Below are 16969 nucleotides of genomic sequence, written 5' to 3' on the forward strand. Positions count from 1 at the left end.
AATATTGCATTGTTGAGAAGAGTAGGTATATTTTGCCTACCCATTTGCCTCTTCCCTTGGAGCATGAAAATGCTGATGTGGCAAGACAAATGAGGTTTGCCAACTCTTTTGTCTCTTCCCTTGGAGATGCTCAAACCTTCTCAATATTTTTTTGGAACTGCTTTGCTTCTTTCTCTAGAATTCTTGTAAATCACAATTTAACACATGTGCAAAAATACTTCATCAAAAATACAAAAAAAACTTATACACACATGCCATACTGTCATTGACAAGAATATAGGAGTTGCTATTTTTCATCACCGTCAAATCACACTTGGGATAAGACAAATGGATATAATTTGGTTGGTTTATATATAATTTGGTTTGCTGGGGTGGGTAATTCAATCTTTATGAGAAAATTGAGCCATAAAAGGGGGGAATATTTTGACTCTCGAGAAAGAAGTCGAGCCATTATTATGTCCAAACCCACGCCCATGGGCCATGGCAGCTACACAAACCTGAATTCGTGCCGCTCAAGCCGGATTTATGCAGCTCACAACATGTTACAAAATCCGACTGTTTTTAATGGAAAGTTTCCAAATCTGACTGAAAAAGGTTATCAACAACAAATCTCAAGAACAAGTAAATCTGATCTATGTCTATAATCAAGTCAGAGGGTAAAAACAACGTTTTCTTGCAGTAAAAGTTATGTATATATTTCAATCAGAACACAGCTCATTGATTATTGATACATGACTGTTGCTTTTACAACATGACTAGAATTGCATCACACTAGCTTAGATGACTGTACAATAATACAGAGCTGAAACTTTTCATCTCACCAATAATAGTTATAGAGTGAAAAAAGTTCAATTGCATGAGGCTCCGGCCAACACAAGGCAAATGGTTTCTGCGATTCAAAATCAAAACTGCAACTACCAAACCGCTTATGGTGAGTAACAACATTGCATTAACGCGCACCCTTGAAAGCTGCTCAATATTCATCTCTTATGAATAAAGCTAAAACTATCATTGTCTCCCAGTCGTGTCACTGAAGTAAGCAGTTATGCCCTTCAACTTGCCAGTTAAAAAATTTTTCTCTACCTGAAACCAAATACCCCAACACTCAGATTAGAGTGTCATACTCTATTTGGTCATAGATTACAGAAAAGAAATTAACAATATTCCTGGCCTAACAATTACAGCAAATGAAAACATGAAATTGTTATTCTAGATCGATGGGTCTCTCCAGGCACCACTATCCAGTGGTGGAGAGTGGGGACAGAGTAAAATCTACTTACTGTCAAGAGCTCACCCCCAAGTTCAAGCCTCAATGCCATGCTGCTTTGCCAACTAATAAACATGTATGATCTACCTCTTTTCTTTCTTGGTACGCAGTGATTTTCCTTTTGTCCCTTTAGTTACGATCACTTTCAGATCTCTGAAGGATTTTCATTCTGTCTTTAGTATGAAAATGGCTCCACAATCTTTTTATTCACACAACTACTATTCAGCCATGTGATAAGAGGGGTGGTAGGGGCCAATAAACTTGAAGGCATTTTGAATTTGAAAAACAAAAAGATAAGAAAGTACCTCTAATGACCATGGTCGACTCCCTGATAAAGCCAACTCTGCTAATTGGTTGAGATCAACATTTCTCGGAAGAAACATGACAATCCTAGAAGCAACTTCTTTTGCAGTGTTAAAGAGAAAATATCTGCACAATGAGTAATAAAGGATGAGAAAATTAATATGATTTCAACTCAGGAATTTAAAAGAATAACAACAAAAAAGGAAATAAGGGCGAGGAAACGCACCCATCATGTGGCTTAAGCATCCTAAGGTCATATGTCTTTACTTTTGCATAATCAGGTCCTCCCCACGGAGGTGACAAAAAGACTGTGTCTGCCTGCAGTAAAAGGAATATTGATAACTGAAGAAATTAAAAAAAGCTAAAAATAAAAAGTCAAGTATATAATTTGTTAACTAAAAACCTAATGACTTCCAAGTATAATTATGCGGCATATTCGGCACCTATTACATAAACCAGCAGAGATAAGTCTAAAAATTATTCAACAAAACTATGATAGTGTCAAAAACTACAGCAATTCAGAATTGCCACCACCCAGCATTGGGTAATCAATAGCAAAACAACAGAAATGCCAAAAACCTGCTGAACAAAATATTGTCAAAGGTACCCCTCTACAAATACAACCAAGGAAATCTACCAAAACACAGGGTCTAGTAAAGCATAACAGAAAGCATTTTGCAATCCCAAACATACAAAATACAACATTGAAAATTGTTTTAGTACCTTCAGCTTTGGTGCCAAATCAAAAAAGTCCCCCTTTATGAAATCTATCCTGTCATCAACCCCATAGATGGCAGCATTATGGTGCGCATAATCAATCTTCTTTGGATCAATATCAATTGCTATCACATGTTTGCTTCTGCAGTATCACATGTATGTGAAAAACTAAATAAATAAAAAAGCAGCAGCCTGGGTCCTGCTTAAAATCTCAGACATCGGTTCATCAATTTTAAAGGTACTAAAATTATTCTTTATCAGTCAACTAATTAATAAAATAAATAACAAAAGAGTACTGAATTTGCCAATTGAACTGAAAATATTATAATGTAAAACAGGTGGTCAAACTAGCATACAATTAATGTTATGCAATATATCCATTAAAAACATATGTTCTTCATCAACATGAATCATTATTATGCATCATAACATGTCTCAATCTGTTTAATGTCAACAATATGAACGCAGAAAGTAACCTACAGGGAATTTTGAAATGATAATGTCAGTGAGATGAAAGAATATCAGTCAAGGGATGAAAGTCAGTGAAAATGTCAGCTAGACCAAACCTTTCAATGGATGAAAGAACATCATCAACTATTAATCATCTATTTTGATGGTGCCTCCCCTAACTGCAACTTCAGAATCAGAAGCTTACTTGAATGCTTGATTAGGCCAGAAGTTTTTACTACCAAATATACATCAGTACATGCATAGACACACTAAAATGCATGCAGGCACATAAATGTGCTTGTGTGCCTGTATTATCTACCTGGTCTTCTTTGATAACTGAACTGTACTTAAAAAGTGATCATTCAAAATATATTTTTTGGAATTAGTAGTTTCTAGTCTTAAGATCCTACGATCAGACCCACTGTATAAGATAACACTTTCCAACAAGTTTTTTCCTTACCATAAGACTCATCAGGTTTACCAGGAGGAACTTTGGAATAACAACAGTAAATTGTAAGACATTCACTGTATTACTCACATATGTGCAAATTGGATGGAATTCCCACCAACTCCAGTAAAACAGTCAATGATGATGCCACTACCACAACGTTCTGCATGATGCCTAGCTAGAGGTTCTGGAGTAACAGAGAACCATCCTTCCTCATCCAATTTTATACCATCATCGTATCTGGAGAATAATCGGTATCTCTGACACCAATATTTGCCAATATCAGCAGAAAACTCTTTGAATAACCCTTGAAACAGAAGTTCTGCAATACGAGAATGGTTCATCAGAAAGGATGCAAATGCAGAGAAAAAATATATATATAAATGCACTAATAGTAGCAAAAAAGTTAATTCACTAACCTTCATTCTCATTAGATAATTTCCTCTGAATTTTCGTTCTTCTCACTTTCTTTTTCCGTTTTACTACAGAAAGGTCATGATGCATTTCCATCTCATTTATTGCAGGAACTCCAGTTCCTGAATGCATATTAAAATCTTCAGAAACTTTTTCAGTGTATGTATTGGACAAGCTGCAAACAAAAAAGTAGTAGACAAAAGTTCATATGGGTTTCAGGAAAACAAAACAAGCTGAAACAGCGCCAATCAAGGCCGTTATTTTGAATTCTACCTGCTCATATCTAATATTTGAAAGGCGTCATCACCTTCAAAATCTTCAAGGGTTTCCTCACAAGAGTTAATTTTACTAGGTTCATTATAGAGATCAATAGTATTTGGTTCATCAGTTTTTTCCGGAAGAGTTGGTTCCAAATCATTTTTGTAGACCTCATCGGCAACCAACTGCTTGGTTTTGTTTCTGAAACTGTGAGCACCATCCAATGAAAAGTCTCAGGGTCGTCATTTAGTAACATTATCAATCAGAAAAATGAATTTCAATGGGAGAAGATGCAGATATAAGAAGACAACATACCGAGCAAGGTCCTGGACATTTGATGACAAGTATGATGCATTTCCATCATTACTGGTGTTATTGCTTTCATTAAGTTCAACTGAATGTTCCAGACATCTGCTTAGACTGCCAGTTGGCAAAGTTGTATCAGACATGGAATTGTCAACAGTGAGTTCAAGGCCCCCCCTGAGCTCACAATATGGCTGACCCTGTGAAACATCATCACTGATTGCTTCTTCAAATGATTCAGTTTTACTCAAACCACATAAATCTGTTGTCTCTAAATCAGTGGTAACATTCATCTCAATTACTTGAGCAGTCATTTCATTTGACTTATATGTAGTGTCAACAGTTGCTAAAAATTCCATGCCTTGGGGTGGGTGCCATGTCGAAGTACTTGTTCTGATATTATAGAAGTAATTCCTCATGTAGTAAGAATCCCAATATACCATCCAGTCTCCAACATCACCGTTGTCCTGGCTGTCAGATCCATCATGGTCAAGCACTTCTGAACACGTGGAATATGAAACTGATTCAGAAACACATGGTTTCTCAGGGACATAATCCTCGCAAATCTTAGCACCTTCTGCTTCATGCAAAGTCATCAATGAACACTCTAAGTGATCATGCTCCATTAATCTTCCACCTGATTCCTGGCTAATAGCAGCATCTGTTGAGCAGCTTCCTGAGAAAATTCCATCATTTAAATCAGTAGTGCTCGCTGAAATTTTCATTTTGTCATTGACCACAGCACTGCTGTGTAAAGAATCATAATCCTGGCCATCATTACAAACAACACCCAATATTCCATCACAATCTTGTTCCTTGGAAGCATCGCTAGTAATCTCAGTTGAACTTGCTGGATTATCTCCTTCAACAGAGAGGCACTGAAATTTAATGGCATCCACTGCAACATCTGAGGAAGATGATTCACTTTGACCCATCATTGATATACAAGACAAAGAAATGCCTGTGTTACCATCAAAATTAACGGGAGATGCAATCTCCTCCACACTCACTTTGGAGGACTCCAGTGCTTCCACCACATAGCGTTGGGAAGTGACTGGATGCTTCAAGCGCATAACCTTTCTTTTGCCTTCCGCCTTTCTGTTCCTCTTCTGCAAATGGGTACCATTATCAAATCAACAGACCAAAAATTATCACTTGTCCTTCTGGTAGTAGATGTGAATGCGGTTTAAGCAGTATTTTATCTTCAATTGAAATGACATAGTTCTACATAGAAATGTTAACTTACTTCCTTATTTGTGAGGAATGAGACTGGAAGCCCCAATGCATTCATCTGTTTAGTAAGCTCCATATCCTCTGGCAAAGTTCCACACTCTGAAACCCAGAAATTCCCACTAAAACTTATAAAAACAATTGAGAGTAGAGACGCATAACTTAATTATAGCGTTCAATGAAAGTGAATAACTAGCCTGAATCCAGAAGGTTTGAGCCTTCACCACTACCATCGCCAGCTGGTTTCTGAAATTACAGGGCGAGATTCAAAGCATTCAACAGAAAGTCTCAAGCTTTCAAAAAGAAAACTGCAATTGAGCTAAAAAAACCAAAGACTTACAGTTTGTCCAATGGAAAAGGACCTGTCTTTCGTCTCCAAACCATCGTCCCTGCCAAAGCATACGCGGACTTAGAAAACCGAGTAATCACAGTACACAGAGAGTAAAGGCAATGCCCTAATATTTGGTCAGAGAGAAACAGAGGCAAAGAGATGAACCAGAGAAAGACTTCGGTGAGCTTCAAGAGAGAGCCGAGAGTTGTCATGGCAGGACCTTGCTCTTCAAGTTCTGCCATAGTCACCATAGCCGCAGAACAGCTCCAAATTACTCGGCGTCCCTCTTTCTATAGCACCGCCGCAATATGAAACGACGCCGTTTCGCGCTGGAGGGAAATATAAAGCAATTTCTTTCTCTCTTTCTTTCTTTCTTCATTTTTATTATATAAAAAAGGCAAAATACAAAGCGAAGACACAGACACACAGCGAAAGCAATTGAGGAGAAACATGGAAGACGATGAGATAGAGGAGGGGATGCTGGTGGAGGAAGAAGCTGTTCAGACGCAGAAGAAACCAGAGAAGTCGCCGTACGAAATGCTTCAAGAGAGCAAGTCCTCAGTTGAGGAGATAGTGACGAAGATGCTCGCCATTAAACAAGAAAACAAACCTAAATCGGAGCTCCGCGAGCTCGTCACTCAAATGTTCCTCAATTTCGTCACCCTCCGCCAGGTTCTGAAACTGTCTTAGGGTTTCCCATTATTCAAATTTTAGGGTTTTAGGGTTTTTGTTGAATTTTGCGTTTTGTTTGATTGAATTTGCAGGCGAATCGTTCGATCTTGCTCGATGAAGACCGAGTGAAAGCCGAGACAGAAAGCGCGAAGGCACCGGTGGACTTGACGACGTTGCAGCTCCATAATCTGATGTACGAGAAGAGTCACTACGTTAAAGCCATTAAAGCTTGCAAAGACTTCAAGTCCAAGTACCCAGACATCGAGCTCGTGCCTGAAGAAGAGTTCTTTCGCGACTCCCCTGGCCATATCAAAGCGCCGACATTGTCAAACGACGTCGCGCACGACCTTATGATGAAGAGGCTCAATTTTGAGCTGTTTCAGCGGAAAGAGCTCTGCAAGCTTCATCAGAAGTTGGAGATACATAGGAAGGGTCTGTTGGAGACGATTGCGAATCGGAAGAAGTTCCTGTCGAGTCTTCCTTCGCATCTGAAGTCGCTGAAGAAGGCGTCGTTGCCGGTGCAGAATCAGTTAGGGCTTCAACATACCAAGAAGCTCAAGCAGCACCACTCGGCCGAGTTGCTTCCGCCGCCTTTATATGTAGTTTACTCTCAGTTCACGGCGCAGAAAGAAGCGTTTGATGAGCAAATTGAGTTGGAGATAGTGGGAAGTGTGAAGGAAGCTCAAGCTTTTGCTCACCAGCAAGCAAACAAGGATACTGGTAACTAATGCTCGACTCTTAATATGTAGTTATGAACATAAATTTGGATGCTTTCAATGGGCATAAACTTGCCCAGATGAAATTAATCAATTTATGAGTGCTGTGGTATTTGTTTTTGGATTTGGTTTTCAGTCTGCTCAGTCTAAAAATAAAAGAAGAAAAAAAATAGTTAAATACTAATGTTATGTAATGGAACAGGCGTTTCAACCAATGCGGAGACTAGTAGGCTGGAGGATGATGCACCAGATGAGGAAGATGATGGGCAGAGAAGGAGAAAGCGGCCGAAGAGGGTTCCAGTCAAGCAGAACCTTGAGCAATCAGGGGTATATCAAGTTCATCCGCTGAAAATCATCCTTCATATTCATGATGATGAGGCTTCTGATCCAAAGTCTTCAAAACTTATGACCCTCAAGTTTGAGTATTTGTTGAAGTTGAATGTTGTATGTGTTGGAATTGATGGATCCCATGAGGTAGCGGAGAATAACATCTTATGCAACCTATTCCCAGATGACACTGGCCTTGAGCTTCCCCATCAGGTAGTAATGTTTTCTTGGTGGTCTTTGGTTATCTATGTGCGGGTTTAAGTCTTATCCCTCTCCATCCTCTTTGTCTCTCATTCTGCCTATTCTATTAACAGTTCATATAGTGCTCATATTTATTTTGTACTTACTGATGCAGTCAGCCAAGCTCATTGTTGGTGATGCTCCTGCCTTTGAGGAAAGGAGAACTTCCCGTCCATATAAGTGGGCTCAACATTTGGCCGGAATTGATTTCTTGCCTGAGGTGTCACCTTTGCTTGCTGCCCCTGAAACTCCAAGTGGTGATACAGTTAAACATGATGTTATATCTGGTCTGTCACTTTATCGCCAGCAGAATCGAATACAGACAGTTGTACGAAGAATTCGCTCCCGGAAAAAAGCTCAGATGGCTCTTGTGTGAGTCACTGCTCAGTATATTTAGCATCTTGTATCATCAAGAACATTCTAGAAAATCTGTAGGATAAGGATACACCAATGTGATCAAATCAGAATGTTAGCTCTAGTGGTTTTGTTCTACTTGGTTGTGACTGCTATTGGCACTTCTTTTGGTATAAAGTAGCTAGTTTTTGTGTTGTGTGTGTGTGTGTGTGTGTGTGTTTTATTTTATTTATATTTTTAATTCCTTGCCCGTTTCTTTGGAACTTAAATCTGCTCTATCTATCTATAACTTTTATGTGTATTTGACAGTTTTTCTTTCTATTGGAAGTCTCTTAGTGTCTTATTTGTGAATGTGGTAAGGTATGCCCTATGTTGAGAAGTTGGCATTCTTTGATTGGCTTACAGGGAACAGATTGAATCACTTATGAAGCTTAAATGGCCTGCTTTGTCTTGTGAAAGTGTTCCATGGGTTTTGCATACCCCTTTGTGCAAATTGCATGGTTTTTCACCTGTAGGACCTCCACCTAATCTGGCATCATCTTTGTCTGTCATAGATAAGGAGCAGGGTCAGGAACCTATGGATGTTGATTTGGTTGGACGTTCTGGTTCTTCAAAGGAAGAGCTGGAGAGTATGAGGGAAGATGGGGAACTTCCATCTTTGGTTCCAGTTGCATCAGTTTCCAGTGATACTAAACTTGCTCACCAAAAAGGAGCTAATCTTGACCGCTCCAGGCGGCTGGCTTTACTTTCAAAAAGTCCTCCTATCAGCAAAGCAAAATCGCTAAGTTTTAAGAAACATGATGAAGATTCAGATTTTTTGCTGGATATTGAGAGTGATCTTGACGAACCAGCACATGTTGTGCCAGAGGAAGAAAATGGAGTGCCTATTGAATGCTTTGAGGTTGCTGGAAACTCATGGATGGATTTTGGGGTCAGAGAATTTAGTCTTGTTTTAACCAGGAGTATAGACACGGATAAGAGGAAAGCGAAGTTGGAAGCCAAGGTAGCTTATGATCCATCCAATCATATTTTGTCATACTTTGCGCCAAATTTTCCGTTATTTCTTATCATTTCTGTTATGGCAGATTAAGATCAGCATGGAGTATCCTTTGAGGCCTCCTTTTTTTGCATTGAGTCTTTACAGTATATCTGGAGACAACCATAAAGAGAGCAATGACTCTGAGTGCTATAATGAACTCCGTGCAATGGAAGCAGAGGTAAGCAGTTGACGTAGCTATCATTTGTAAATCAGTAGGGGGTGGCATTTTGTTCTGGGCTCTGGGTTCTTCAGGACATAAGAGAAATGGGATGGCATAGTAGTTTTCTGTACTATATTTGCTCCCACTTAAAAGATTTTTAAACGCAAATCAAGATTAAGCATTTTCTGCTGAGTTGCTTTCGGTGAAAGCATATTAACATCTAGTCTATGAATTATTGTTCCTATTGTCTCAATCTGTAATTCAATTCTTGCACTTTCACTAGTTAACCATCTAGTCTGTATTTATTTTATCGGCATCGCAGCAGTATGATGACCTTTTCCTTGTTTGTGGTGTATTGCTTAGTACTACATATTTTACTTCTCTCCTGAATGGGCACTGTAAATTGACAATTTCCTTTTGCGTCTCGCAGGTCAATCTGCACATAGTGAAGATGTTACCTCAAGGTGAAGAAAATAATATCTTAGCTCATCAGGTTTGTTGTCTGGCAATGTTGTTCGATTATTACATGGATGAGGCATCCCCGTCTTCTGAAAAGAGACTGAGCACTTCTGTGGTTGATGTTGGTTTGTGTAAGCCTGTTATTGGTCAGCTTGTTGCCAGATCTTTTAGAGGAAGGGATCGCAGGAAGATGATATCTTGGAAGGATATGGAATGCACTCCTGGCTATCCTTACTAGACTGAGTCTCAGTATCTGAATATGAAAAAAACTGTTGCTGCTGGACCACTGGAGCAGCCTATCAGCCAGGTGCTGGAAGAAACTATCGGAGGATATTTATTTGAACAATTCAATTGCAAAGAACTTTTCTTGCTCATTCAAAATGTTATTCACCTGTTCAGTATTATTTCACAACTAAGCATGCAAGGCAGACGACGACCATAATTTTCTGGGATCATCAAAATTTATCACCTATAACTGATGAGTGTGGAGTTTATGAAGAGAGCATCATTGACCTTTGGGTCCACTGGCACATCATCTTTTCGGAAATAGATTGAGCAACATTCAGGTGGCACCGTGCTCAACCGGTAACTATTTCTTGTTTGAAGAGAGATCTTCTGTTCAACTTGCAGCGTGAAAATTAAGCTGTCTTGGTGATCTCAGGGCAAAAATCATAATTGCCTTGTCATCTTTAAACTTGTAAAACACTCATGACTGTAACAAAGAGATTGAAGATTGAGGATTGATTGTTGATGTTATTTTGACTATTGTGCTTCTCTTGATTATTCACTGGATAGTATCCTTCCAAAAGGGAGATCACGTGACATGAGTTCTAGTATATTTTACGGCATCACTTCACAGAACTGTTTTCTGGATGCACAGACTACAGTTTTGTATGCCTCCAACAAGTAAGTTTAACTCAAACCATGCCCCAGGAAGTGAAGACCTCATACGAAAATAGTTTGTCCCAGTGAACTCAAGCTTATGGAGCAACAGTATTGAGAACATCTTTGAATCTTGATTATTTCACAACTTTATTGTCCAAAAATTAAAACAATAACATTTAATATATAAAGAAGAAGAAGATAACAAACCAAAATTACCACAAATGGTTTGAGGTACCACACACGATATGCTGTTAAAATATTTGTTTGACTAATGTAGGAAACTAAACATGCTCTGAAATATGGACCAAAGGATATCTCCTAGTCCTAACTGACCATATTTTGCTTCCCCTCCCTACCTACTCTACTCATAATATTCAAAGGAGAAAGCAAATGAAAAATGTAGATTTAAGTTCATCCTACAGCACACTAAACCTCTCAAATCTACAGCAGAGACATGCTCCTGAAATATGTACAGCCCATCTAATCAGAATCCTCTTCCCTCCTCTGCACTTTACCATGGACCGGTCTGCGTTCTTCTCAAGCATCGCTTCTTACCTCGTTGAAGATTTATAATCTCCATATCCTGCGAAGTGACCAAGTTCCAAAAATTGACCAATTATAAAGTATCAATGTAGCCTCATTCATGATCTTCTTTAAATAAATAGTTAATCTGAGGACCTCATTTGTGTGTGTGTGTGCGCACGCCCGCACGCGTGTGTTGGTGTAACTCATTGTTATCTGATGGCCTTCCTATAAGCAACATCCTACCATGCAATTAAAAATTCTTCAATACCCCACAACTACATGTTTGAGAAATACGACTATGGCAACTGGTTACATCAGATTGCAGAAAAGTCTAAATGTTGTTCTGATAGTAGAAATACTGCAACAGAGAGAAAATATTTTAGATTGTACTTTTGGCGGATTGCTGATGCTCCAGCTAGTTTTAATGTATGGAAACATGGAAATAAAAGCTGGGACTTATTCTTTCACACTTGCTCATGAATGGTTCATGTACATATGAAAACCCAATTCCAGAGGAAAGGATTGGCAGATTCCATGCTAGACTGCTAGTAGGCGAATACCATTCCCGAGTTAAGATTTGAAAATTTTATCTACAGGTTTCGACTAAACATACTTAACCCAACTAGGTATGCTTTTTGGGCGAAGCAACAATGCAACCATCATTCCTGAATTCATTTCAATTTTTTATTTAAGAGAAAGATCAAAGTACCTGATTCTTCTGCATTTCCATCATTTCAGCCTGCAGCAACCAATGAACAGTAAATAAGTGTCAAACACTAAGTTTATTACATCCGTTAATTCGTGTTTCCAACAACTATGTGACACAACAACAAAACAAACCTGTTTTTTCTGCAACTCTTGGTTCTCCTCCTTTAGTTTTGCAACTTCGGCTTCCAACTCCATTGTGTAAGCCTGACAGAAGCACAAGAAAGAATATATAAGAAACATTAAGAAATTGTGAGATGGTATATCTCAATTTTTCAAAGCAGGTGTAGCATCTTTCAAAGCAGAACTAGGATCAAAAGGTATGGAACTTCTTCAACTTTTTAATGATTCTGACATCATACACCCGACTTTATGTTATGTTCCTTAAACAAGTGTTCCATTACCTTGTAATAAACCGGATCCTTAAAACTTCTCATGACTGTAACTTCTCAAACTTTCATCTCTTGTCATGTCGAATCGCTATCACATTACCATTCTCCCGCATGAATCTTTCATGAAGTTTTGGGATACAAAAAGTCAATAGATGAGAAATGCAGAAGGTCAATGTCTAGCAAAATTGATAATGCGACAACAAGATGAACTTGTTTAATCTTGATGTCATTATATATTAGTTCTTCTTAAACCTTCTCCAGAATAATTATTTCTAGAAAATACTAAACACAGGAAAAGAGAACGGTACATAATTTCTCTTATAACAAGAGACTAATATATTAAGGTCTGGGTTCCCCCTCATGTGGTGAAAGTGTATTTCACACGATTCTCGACATTCTTGGAACTTCAGTCACTCGATTTTCATCCACCATAAGTTTTCCTCTATAACTCAAAACTGTCAAGTTATTAAACCGATTATAACAGATGCTACACCTGATCTTAGCCAAAAGGCCGAGAAATGTATAACTGTTAAGAGTCAGCAATACTTTTCGATTCTAAACGCTGCATGCATAAGGGTCTTTGCCCACGACTAAAGGACCTGGCAGCATGTTGGAATCAACTTATAGTCTTCTACTGGGAGGTGGTAATTATATTGATTTGAATCCAATCACATATGTTGGCTTAACACAGAGTCCACAAAGCTTAAACAGTCAAGATGGCAGCTACGATTATTTTGTGTCTAAAGGCCAACTCATACAAACATGCCCCATCATTCAAGCATGACGAGTAAATTGATAACATTTCACACTTTCATTCAAAAATTTATCTTTTTATTTATTACATTTCACAGTTCTGGTAACTCTGTATTCTAAAAATTAATAGCTTTAATTTACTATAAGCTGAAACCATATGCCTATCAAAGCAGTAAATAATCAAAGACATATTCACCTGCTTGCGAGCTCGGGACCTGGCAGCTGATTCTCTATTTTTAATCATTCTCCTCTGTCTTCTCTCCACAACCTTCTCCACAGGGCCACCGCCTTTCCTCCCCCTAAAGCCACCATTAAACACATAAGGCACCGGTGACACAGACGACGTATCAGTACCATTACTCTTCCCAATTCCATCAGATGACAACTGGTTCGCAGGCGACCCCGTCGCCACTCGAACAGCCCCTGCAGCTCCTAACCCAACCATTCCCATCCCTGAACTCTGAACCAGAGTACCATTCAGACCCTGATCACCAATTCCCATAATCCCACCCCTCATTCCAGGACTACCCAGTTGAGCATTTGGTCCCATAGGCAATGGAGAAGTGTTGTAAGTGACAGGTTGCTGCTTGGGAAATATTTGCTGCTGCTGTGGTAACTGTTGTTGTTGCTGATTTGATCTAACCCCATTAGCATTCAATGGCAAATTGGAGGCCTGATTAGGAACTTGACTATTGGTCTCAGAAACTCTATTCCCCATAACCCCGACACCACGATTCGTTTGCTGAAACTCAAAGTCCAAATTACCACCAGTATTACCAAAACGAGATAAGTCACCAAAAAAACCAGCACCATTATTAGCTGGCTTTGGAGCTAATTGAGCCTCTTCTCTAACAACCCCAGCTTTGACCAGAAACTCCTCCAAAGTCATCTCTCCCAAGGTCTGTTGCCTCTGAGGCATATTAGACCCACCAGCACCAGTCCCTTCTTTTGAGATGTTCTTCCAGACCTCATCAACAGTTTTCTGGCTCAACGTTCTGGGCAGGGTCAGCGAGCCCTGTCTCTGCAGAGACCCGCCACCGAGGCCAAGCCCATTCTGACCACCAGCTCCACCACCCGATGGAGCCATAATCTGAGTCTCTTCAGCCGTCCATATGCTCTTCAAGAGCTCGTCCATGTTCATGGACCCAAAGTCCTTGCCTGAGCCTCCAATGGTGTTCTGCAACTCCTCAAACGTCAGCGAATAGATCGAAGACTGCCTCGCTAATGGGTTGATTCCTGGTGGGTCGTTCCCAAATCCCTTGAAGTTCATGTTGGTACCCATTTTTGTAAAATCTGAGTGAAACACAGACCCCAAAAAAATTTAAAAAAAAGTTGAGAACTTCAGATTTCGTCAAGTTTGTATTTCCTACGACTGTTTACTAAAAGAGCTTCCTTTGAGTTCACGGAACTTAACATTGTCAACTTTCAGCCAAACAAAGACTCAATTTCAGCTAACCCCTAATCAATTTCCAGGTCACAGAGTTTTTGTTGAGCAACCAGAGCTCAAATTTTTCATGCAAAACAAAAAAAATCACTCAATCATGCAAAACAAAAAAAACCACTCAAAAAGACTGAAACTTGTCAAAACAAAACAACAGATCAACAGATCAAGAAGCAGATGAACAAGAAGCAAAGACAGAAACTTGAAGAATGATATCAACCCAAAATGCAAAAAATGCAAAAAACGCAAAAAATTCTACTTGAAGATGCTGTGTTTTTACCTTGTTTCTATATCGGGGAATTTAAAAAAAAATGTTGGTGGTGGTCTGGTGGCTGCGGTTCCTCCTGCTTCTTAGGGCTCTGGTGGATGCGCCAAGTGTCTGTTGTCCCTTTGCCCTCCTTTGCCTTTTAAGACAACGAGGAGTGGGGAAGGTGGGGGCTTATCATTGTTTAATACAGAAATTAGTATAATAATGGGCGGCGTGGACCAATCAGGATGGGGTAGAGAGGATTTGATGTGACATTTGACCAATCATGTTAGGCGATGTGGGAGCATCCTGGCCGTCCACGTCGCTCGCAATGAAGGGTTGGATGGGGTGGTTTGAATTATAGTGGTGGGGATGGGGATAAGAACTAGCGATTGTTGTACGCTCACACAAAAGGGGCATGGTCCCACTCACGTTAGGTGCGATTGGATCCGGGGTAATATAGTCCATAATAAATATTTATTTATTTATTTAAGATTTTTTTCTCTATTTTTTTTGTCTAAAAAGTTATTTTCTTGTCTGGTGCACGTGAAAACAATGAGTCGACAAAAGTCAGGCTCAGCGCAAAACGTTCAGATATTTTCTCACTAGCACAAGTATATTCTAAACTTGTCCGGTTGGACAATAATGCCCTTCTCATTGTTCTTAATTAACTCACTAATTATTATTATATGTAATTTTATTGAAAGCCTAAGAATTAGTAAACCGTGGATTTTAGGTAGCGACAAATGGAGGAGCGAGATGCAACAATAGCTCCCAGCGCAGTGGCCCGTGGACTATGATGGGCAAGGGCAAGACCGTCAGTCCATAAAGCTTTTACAAAAATAAATAATCGAATCAAAATTTTCCTTTAAAAAAAAAAAAGAATTAAAAAGTTAGGTAGTGGATCTTTTTAAAGGTTTTGGACCGAGTACAAGAGCCGGCCGTTGATCTACCAAAAATAGGCCAAATGGGCTGTCGACAACCTATAAAAAGAAATTTACATTTACTAATTAAGTTGAGGTTTCAAATGGCAATATTTATTTACTTTTAGAAAAGGGGTTTGTATCTAATGAATAATAATTGTTGAAAAAAAATAGATACGGGTTTAGTTAAGTTGGTTAGAGCGGATGTGCTCTTCACTCTGCACTCGAGTTCGAATCTTCCTTTCCGTAATTTAGATTAAATTAAAATAGAATATTATTTATATTAAAAAATTTAAAAAATAATTGTTGAAATAATTTAAAATAAACCCCGAAATAGAACTTTTTCAGTACGGACATGTGAGGGCAGTGTGGTCCAAAGAGTAAAAAAGATTAATATTGAAAGTCAGCTAAGTATTTGATGATATGATGGGATTTCTTGTTATATATTTAGCAAAGAAATGTCATCGGAAACGCTAATTCATATAAATTAATCTGATCGGAACACTGTAGCACACGCAATTATAGAAAGTTGTATGGCTATAATTGGTTGACGGAGGCCCTTCATGTTATTATATTTGAGCAAAAGAAGAAAGTAAGAAGCCAATAGAAGCTGTCGATATTGACAATCCAGTCTCATTATCTGCTCACACAAACCTATAATTTATTAATGGACGGTGTGAGTTCTTAGACCCATCTGATCACACACAACCTCATTTTTTTAGTGAGAAAATTCATTCAATTTTCAATCCATTGAAATCTATGATTTTAGTCATTTTCAACTTAAGGTCTAAAGAAGGGGCAAGAAAAGTGAAAAGAAAAAATTTGCAAATTATTTTGTCTTATAAGGTGGAGTTTTCAAGGGGAGATGTGGATGAGGATGTAGGGTTTTGCTTGTGGACTAAGTAAGGCCATTTTTGCAAAGGACAATTAGTACATAGCTATCTTCGCATTCAAAGCCACATGCGCTATGATTGTTTTGGGTATGAATTGACAATATTATGTCGAAGTTAAGAAGGGGGAGGGGGGAAATTCATACACACGGATACTATAAAAGCTTGAATTCCGGATCACTTGAGAGCACAAAAAGACCTGAGCAATCCAACTAACGCAACACCCATTGGTTAGAATTGACGATATTAAGAGAAGGCACATGGTGGGTTTAGAAAATGGACAATTGAAATTGATTCCATAATGGCATAGTTGCTGCTGGCAATCTGAGATTGGAAGTGAAGAAAATGGAAAAAGCTGTCAAGCATGCGCCCTTCCTTGTGCTAAAATATTGCCTTAAGTGAACCCTTTGCTATAGTGCCTGCTTACATAATTTTCCTCTTTTGGATTGGAATTTTATCCTTGTGAAAGCGAATGTCAAAGATAATGTTTAACTGAAGGAACACAACCCGACAAAGTCAT

General features: G+C 38.9%; 3 protein-coding genes and 1 pseudogene across 6 annotated transcripts; 1 reads left to right on the plus strand and 3 right to left on the minus strand.

The window, feature by feature from the left end:
- Window positions 1–657: 657 nt before the first annotated feature.
- On the minus strand, window positions 658–6027 carry LOC110761992 (uncharacterized). Of its 3 annotated transcripts, XR_002527458.2 has the most exons (13): window positions 5887–6027; window positions 5731–5779; window positions 5588–5636; window positions 5407–5492; window positions 4173–5269; window positions 3873–4064; window positions 3605–3774; window positions 3276–3507; window positions 2294–2429; window positions 1797–1888; window positions 1573–1696; window positions 1281–1420; window positions 658–1083 (listed from the first exon to the last, which is right to left on the minus strand). XR_002527458.2 is itself a non-coding variant. In XM_021964584.2 (12 exons), the coding sequence occupies exons 1-12, from the start codon at window positions 5970–5972 to the stop codon at window positions 1009–1011; spliced, it is 2388 nt and encodes a 795-aa protein (XP_021820276.1). In that variant the 5' UTR covers window positions 5973–6027; the 3' UTR covers window positions 658–1008. The 3 variants fall into 3 exon arrangements, 2 of the variants coding, with proteins under 2 accessions (XP_021820276.1, XP_088102981.1); XM_021964584.2 differs by lacking the exon at window positions 1281–1420; XM_088246855.1 differs by lacking the exon at window positions 658–1083 and having other exon boundaries at window positions 1281–1696.
- Window positions 6028–6171: 144 nt separating this feature from the next.
- On the plus strand, window positions 6172–10466 carry THO5 (THO complex, subunit 5). The gene is made up of 7 exons (XM_021964583.2): window positions 6172–6393; window positions 6486–7113; window positions 7312–7649; window positions 7792–8048; window positions 8436–9033; window positions 9116–9247; window positions 9660–10466. The coding sequence occupies exons 1-7, from the start codon at window positions 6172–6174 to the stop codon at window positions 9924–9926; spliced, it is 2442 nt and encodes an 813-aa protein (XP_021820275.1). The 3' UTR covers window positions 9927–10466.
- A 268-nt stretch (window positions 10467–10734) lies between these two features.
- Window positions 10735–14829, minus strand: LOC110761993 (ABSCISIC ACID-INSENSITIVE 5-like protein 5). Of its 2 annotated transcripts, XM_021964587.2 has the most exons (5): window positions 14670–14829; window positions 13145–14241; window positions 11939–12010; window positions 11808–11837; window positions 10735–11156 (listed from the first exon to the last, which is right to left on the minus strand). In XM_021964587.2, exons 2-5 carry the CDS (start codon window positions 14228–14230, stop codon window positions 11085–11087), a joined length of 1260 nt encoding a protein of 419 aa, XP_021820279.1. In that variant the 5' UTR covers window positions 14231–14241; window positions 14670–14829; the 3' UTR covers window positions 10735–11084. The 2 variants fall into 2 exon arrangements, 1 of the variants encoding a protein (XP_021820279.1); XR_015832863.1 differs by lacking the exons at window positions 10735–11156; window positions 11808–11837 and adding an exon at window positions 12208–12312 and having other exon boundaries at window positions 11955–12010.
- Window positions 12626–12719, minus strand: LOC148297976 (U2 spliceosomal RNA; annotated as a pseudogene).
- Window positions 14830–16969: the final 2140 nt, after the last annotated feature.

Source organism: Prunus avium, chromosome 1 (assembly GCF_965620075.1).
Source record: "Prunus avium chromosome 1, drPruAviu1.hap1.1, whole genome shotgun sequence".
Lineage (NCBI taxonomy): Eukaryota > Viridiplantae > Streptophyta > Magnoliopsida > Rosales > Rosaceae > Prunus > Prunus avium.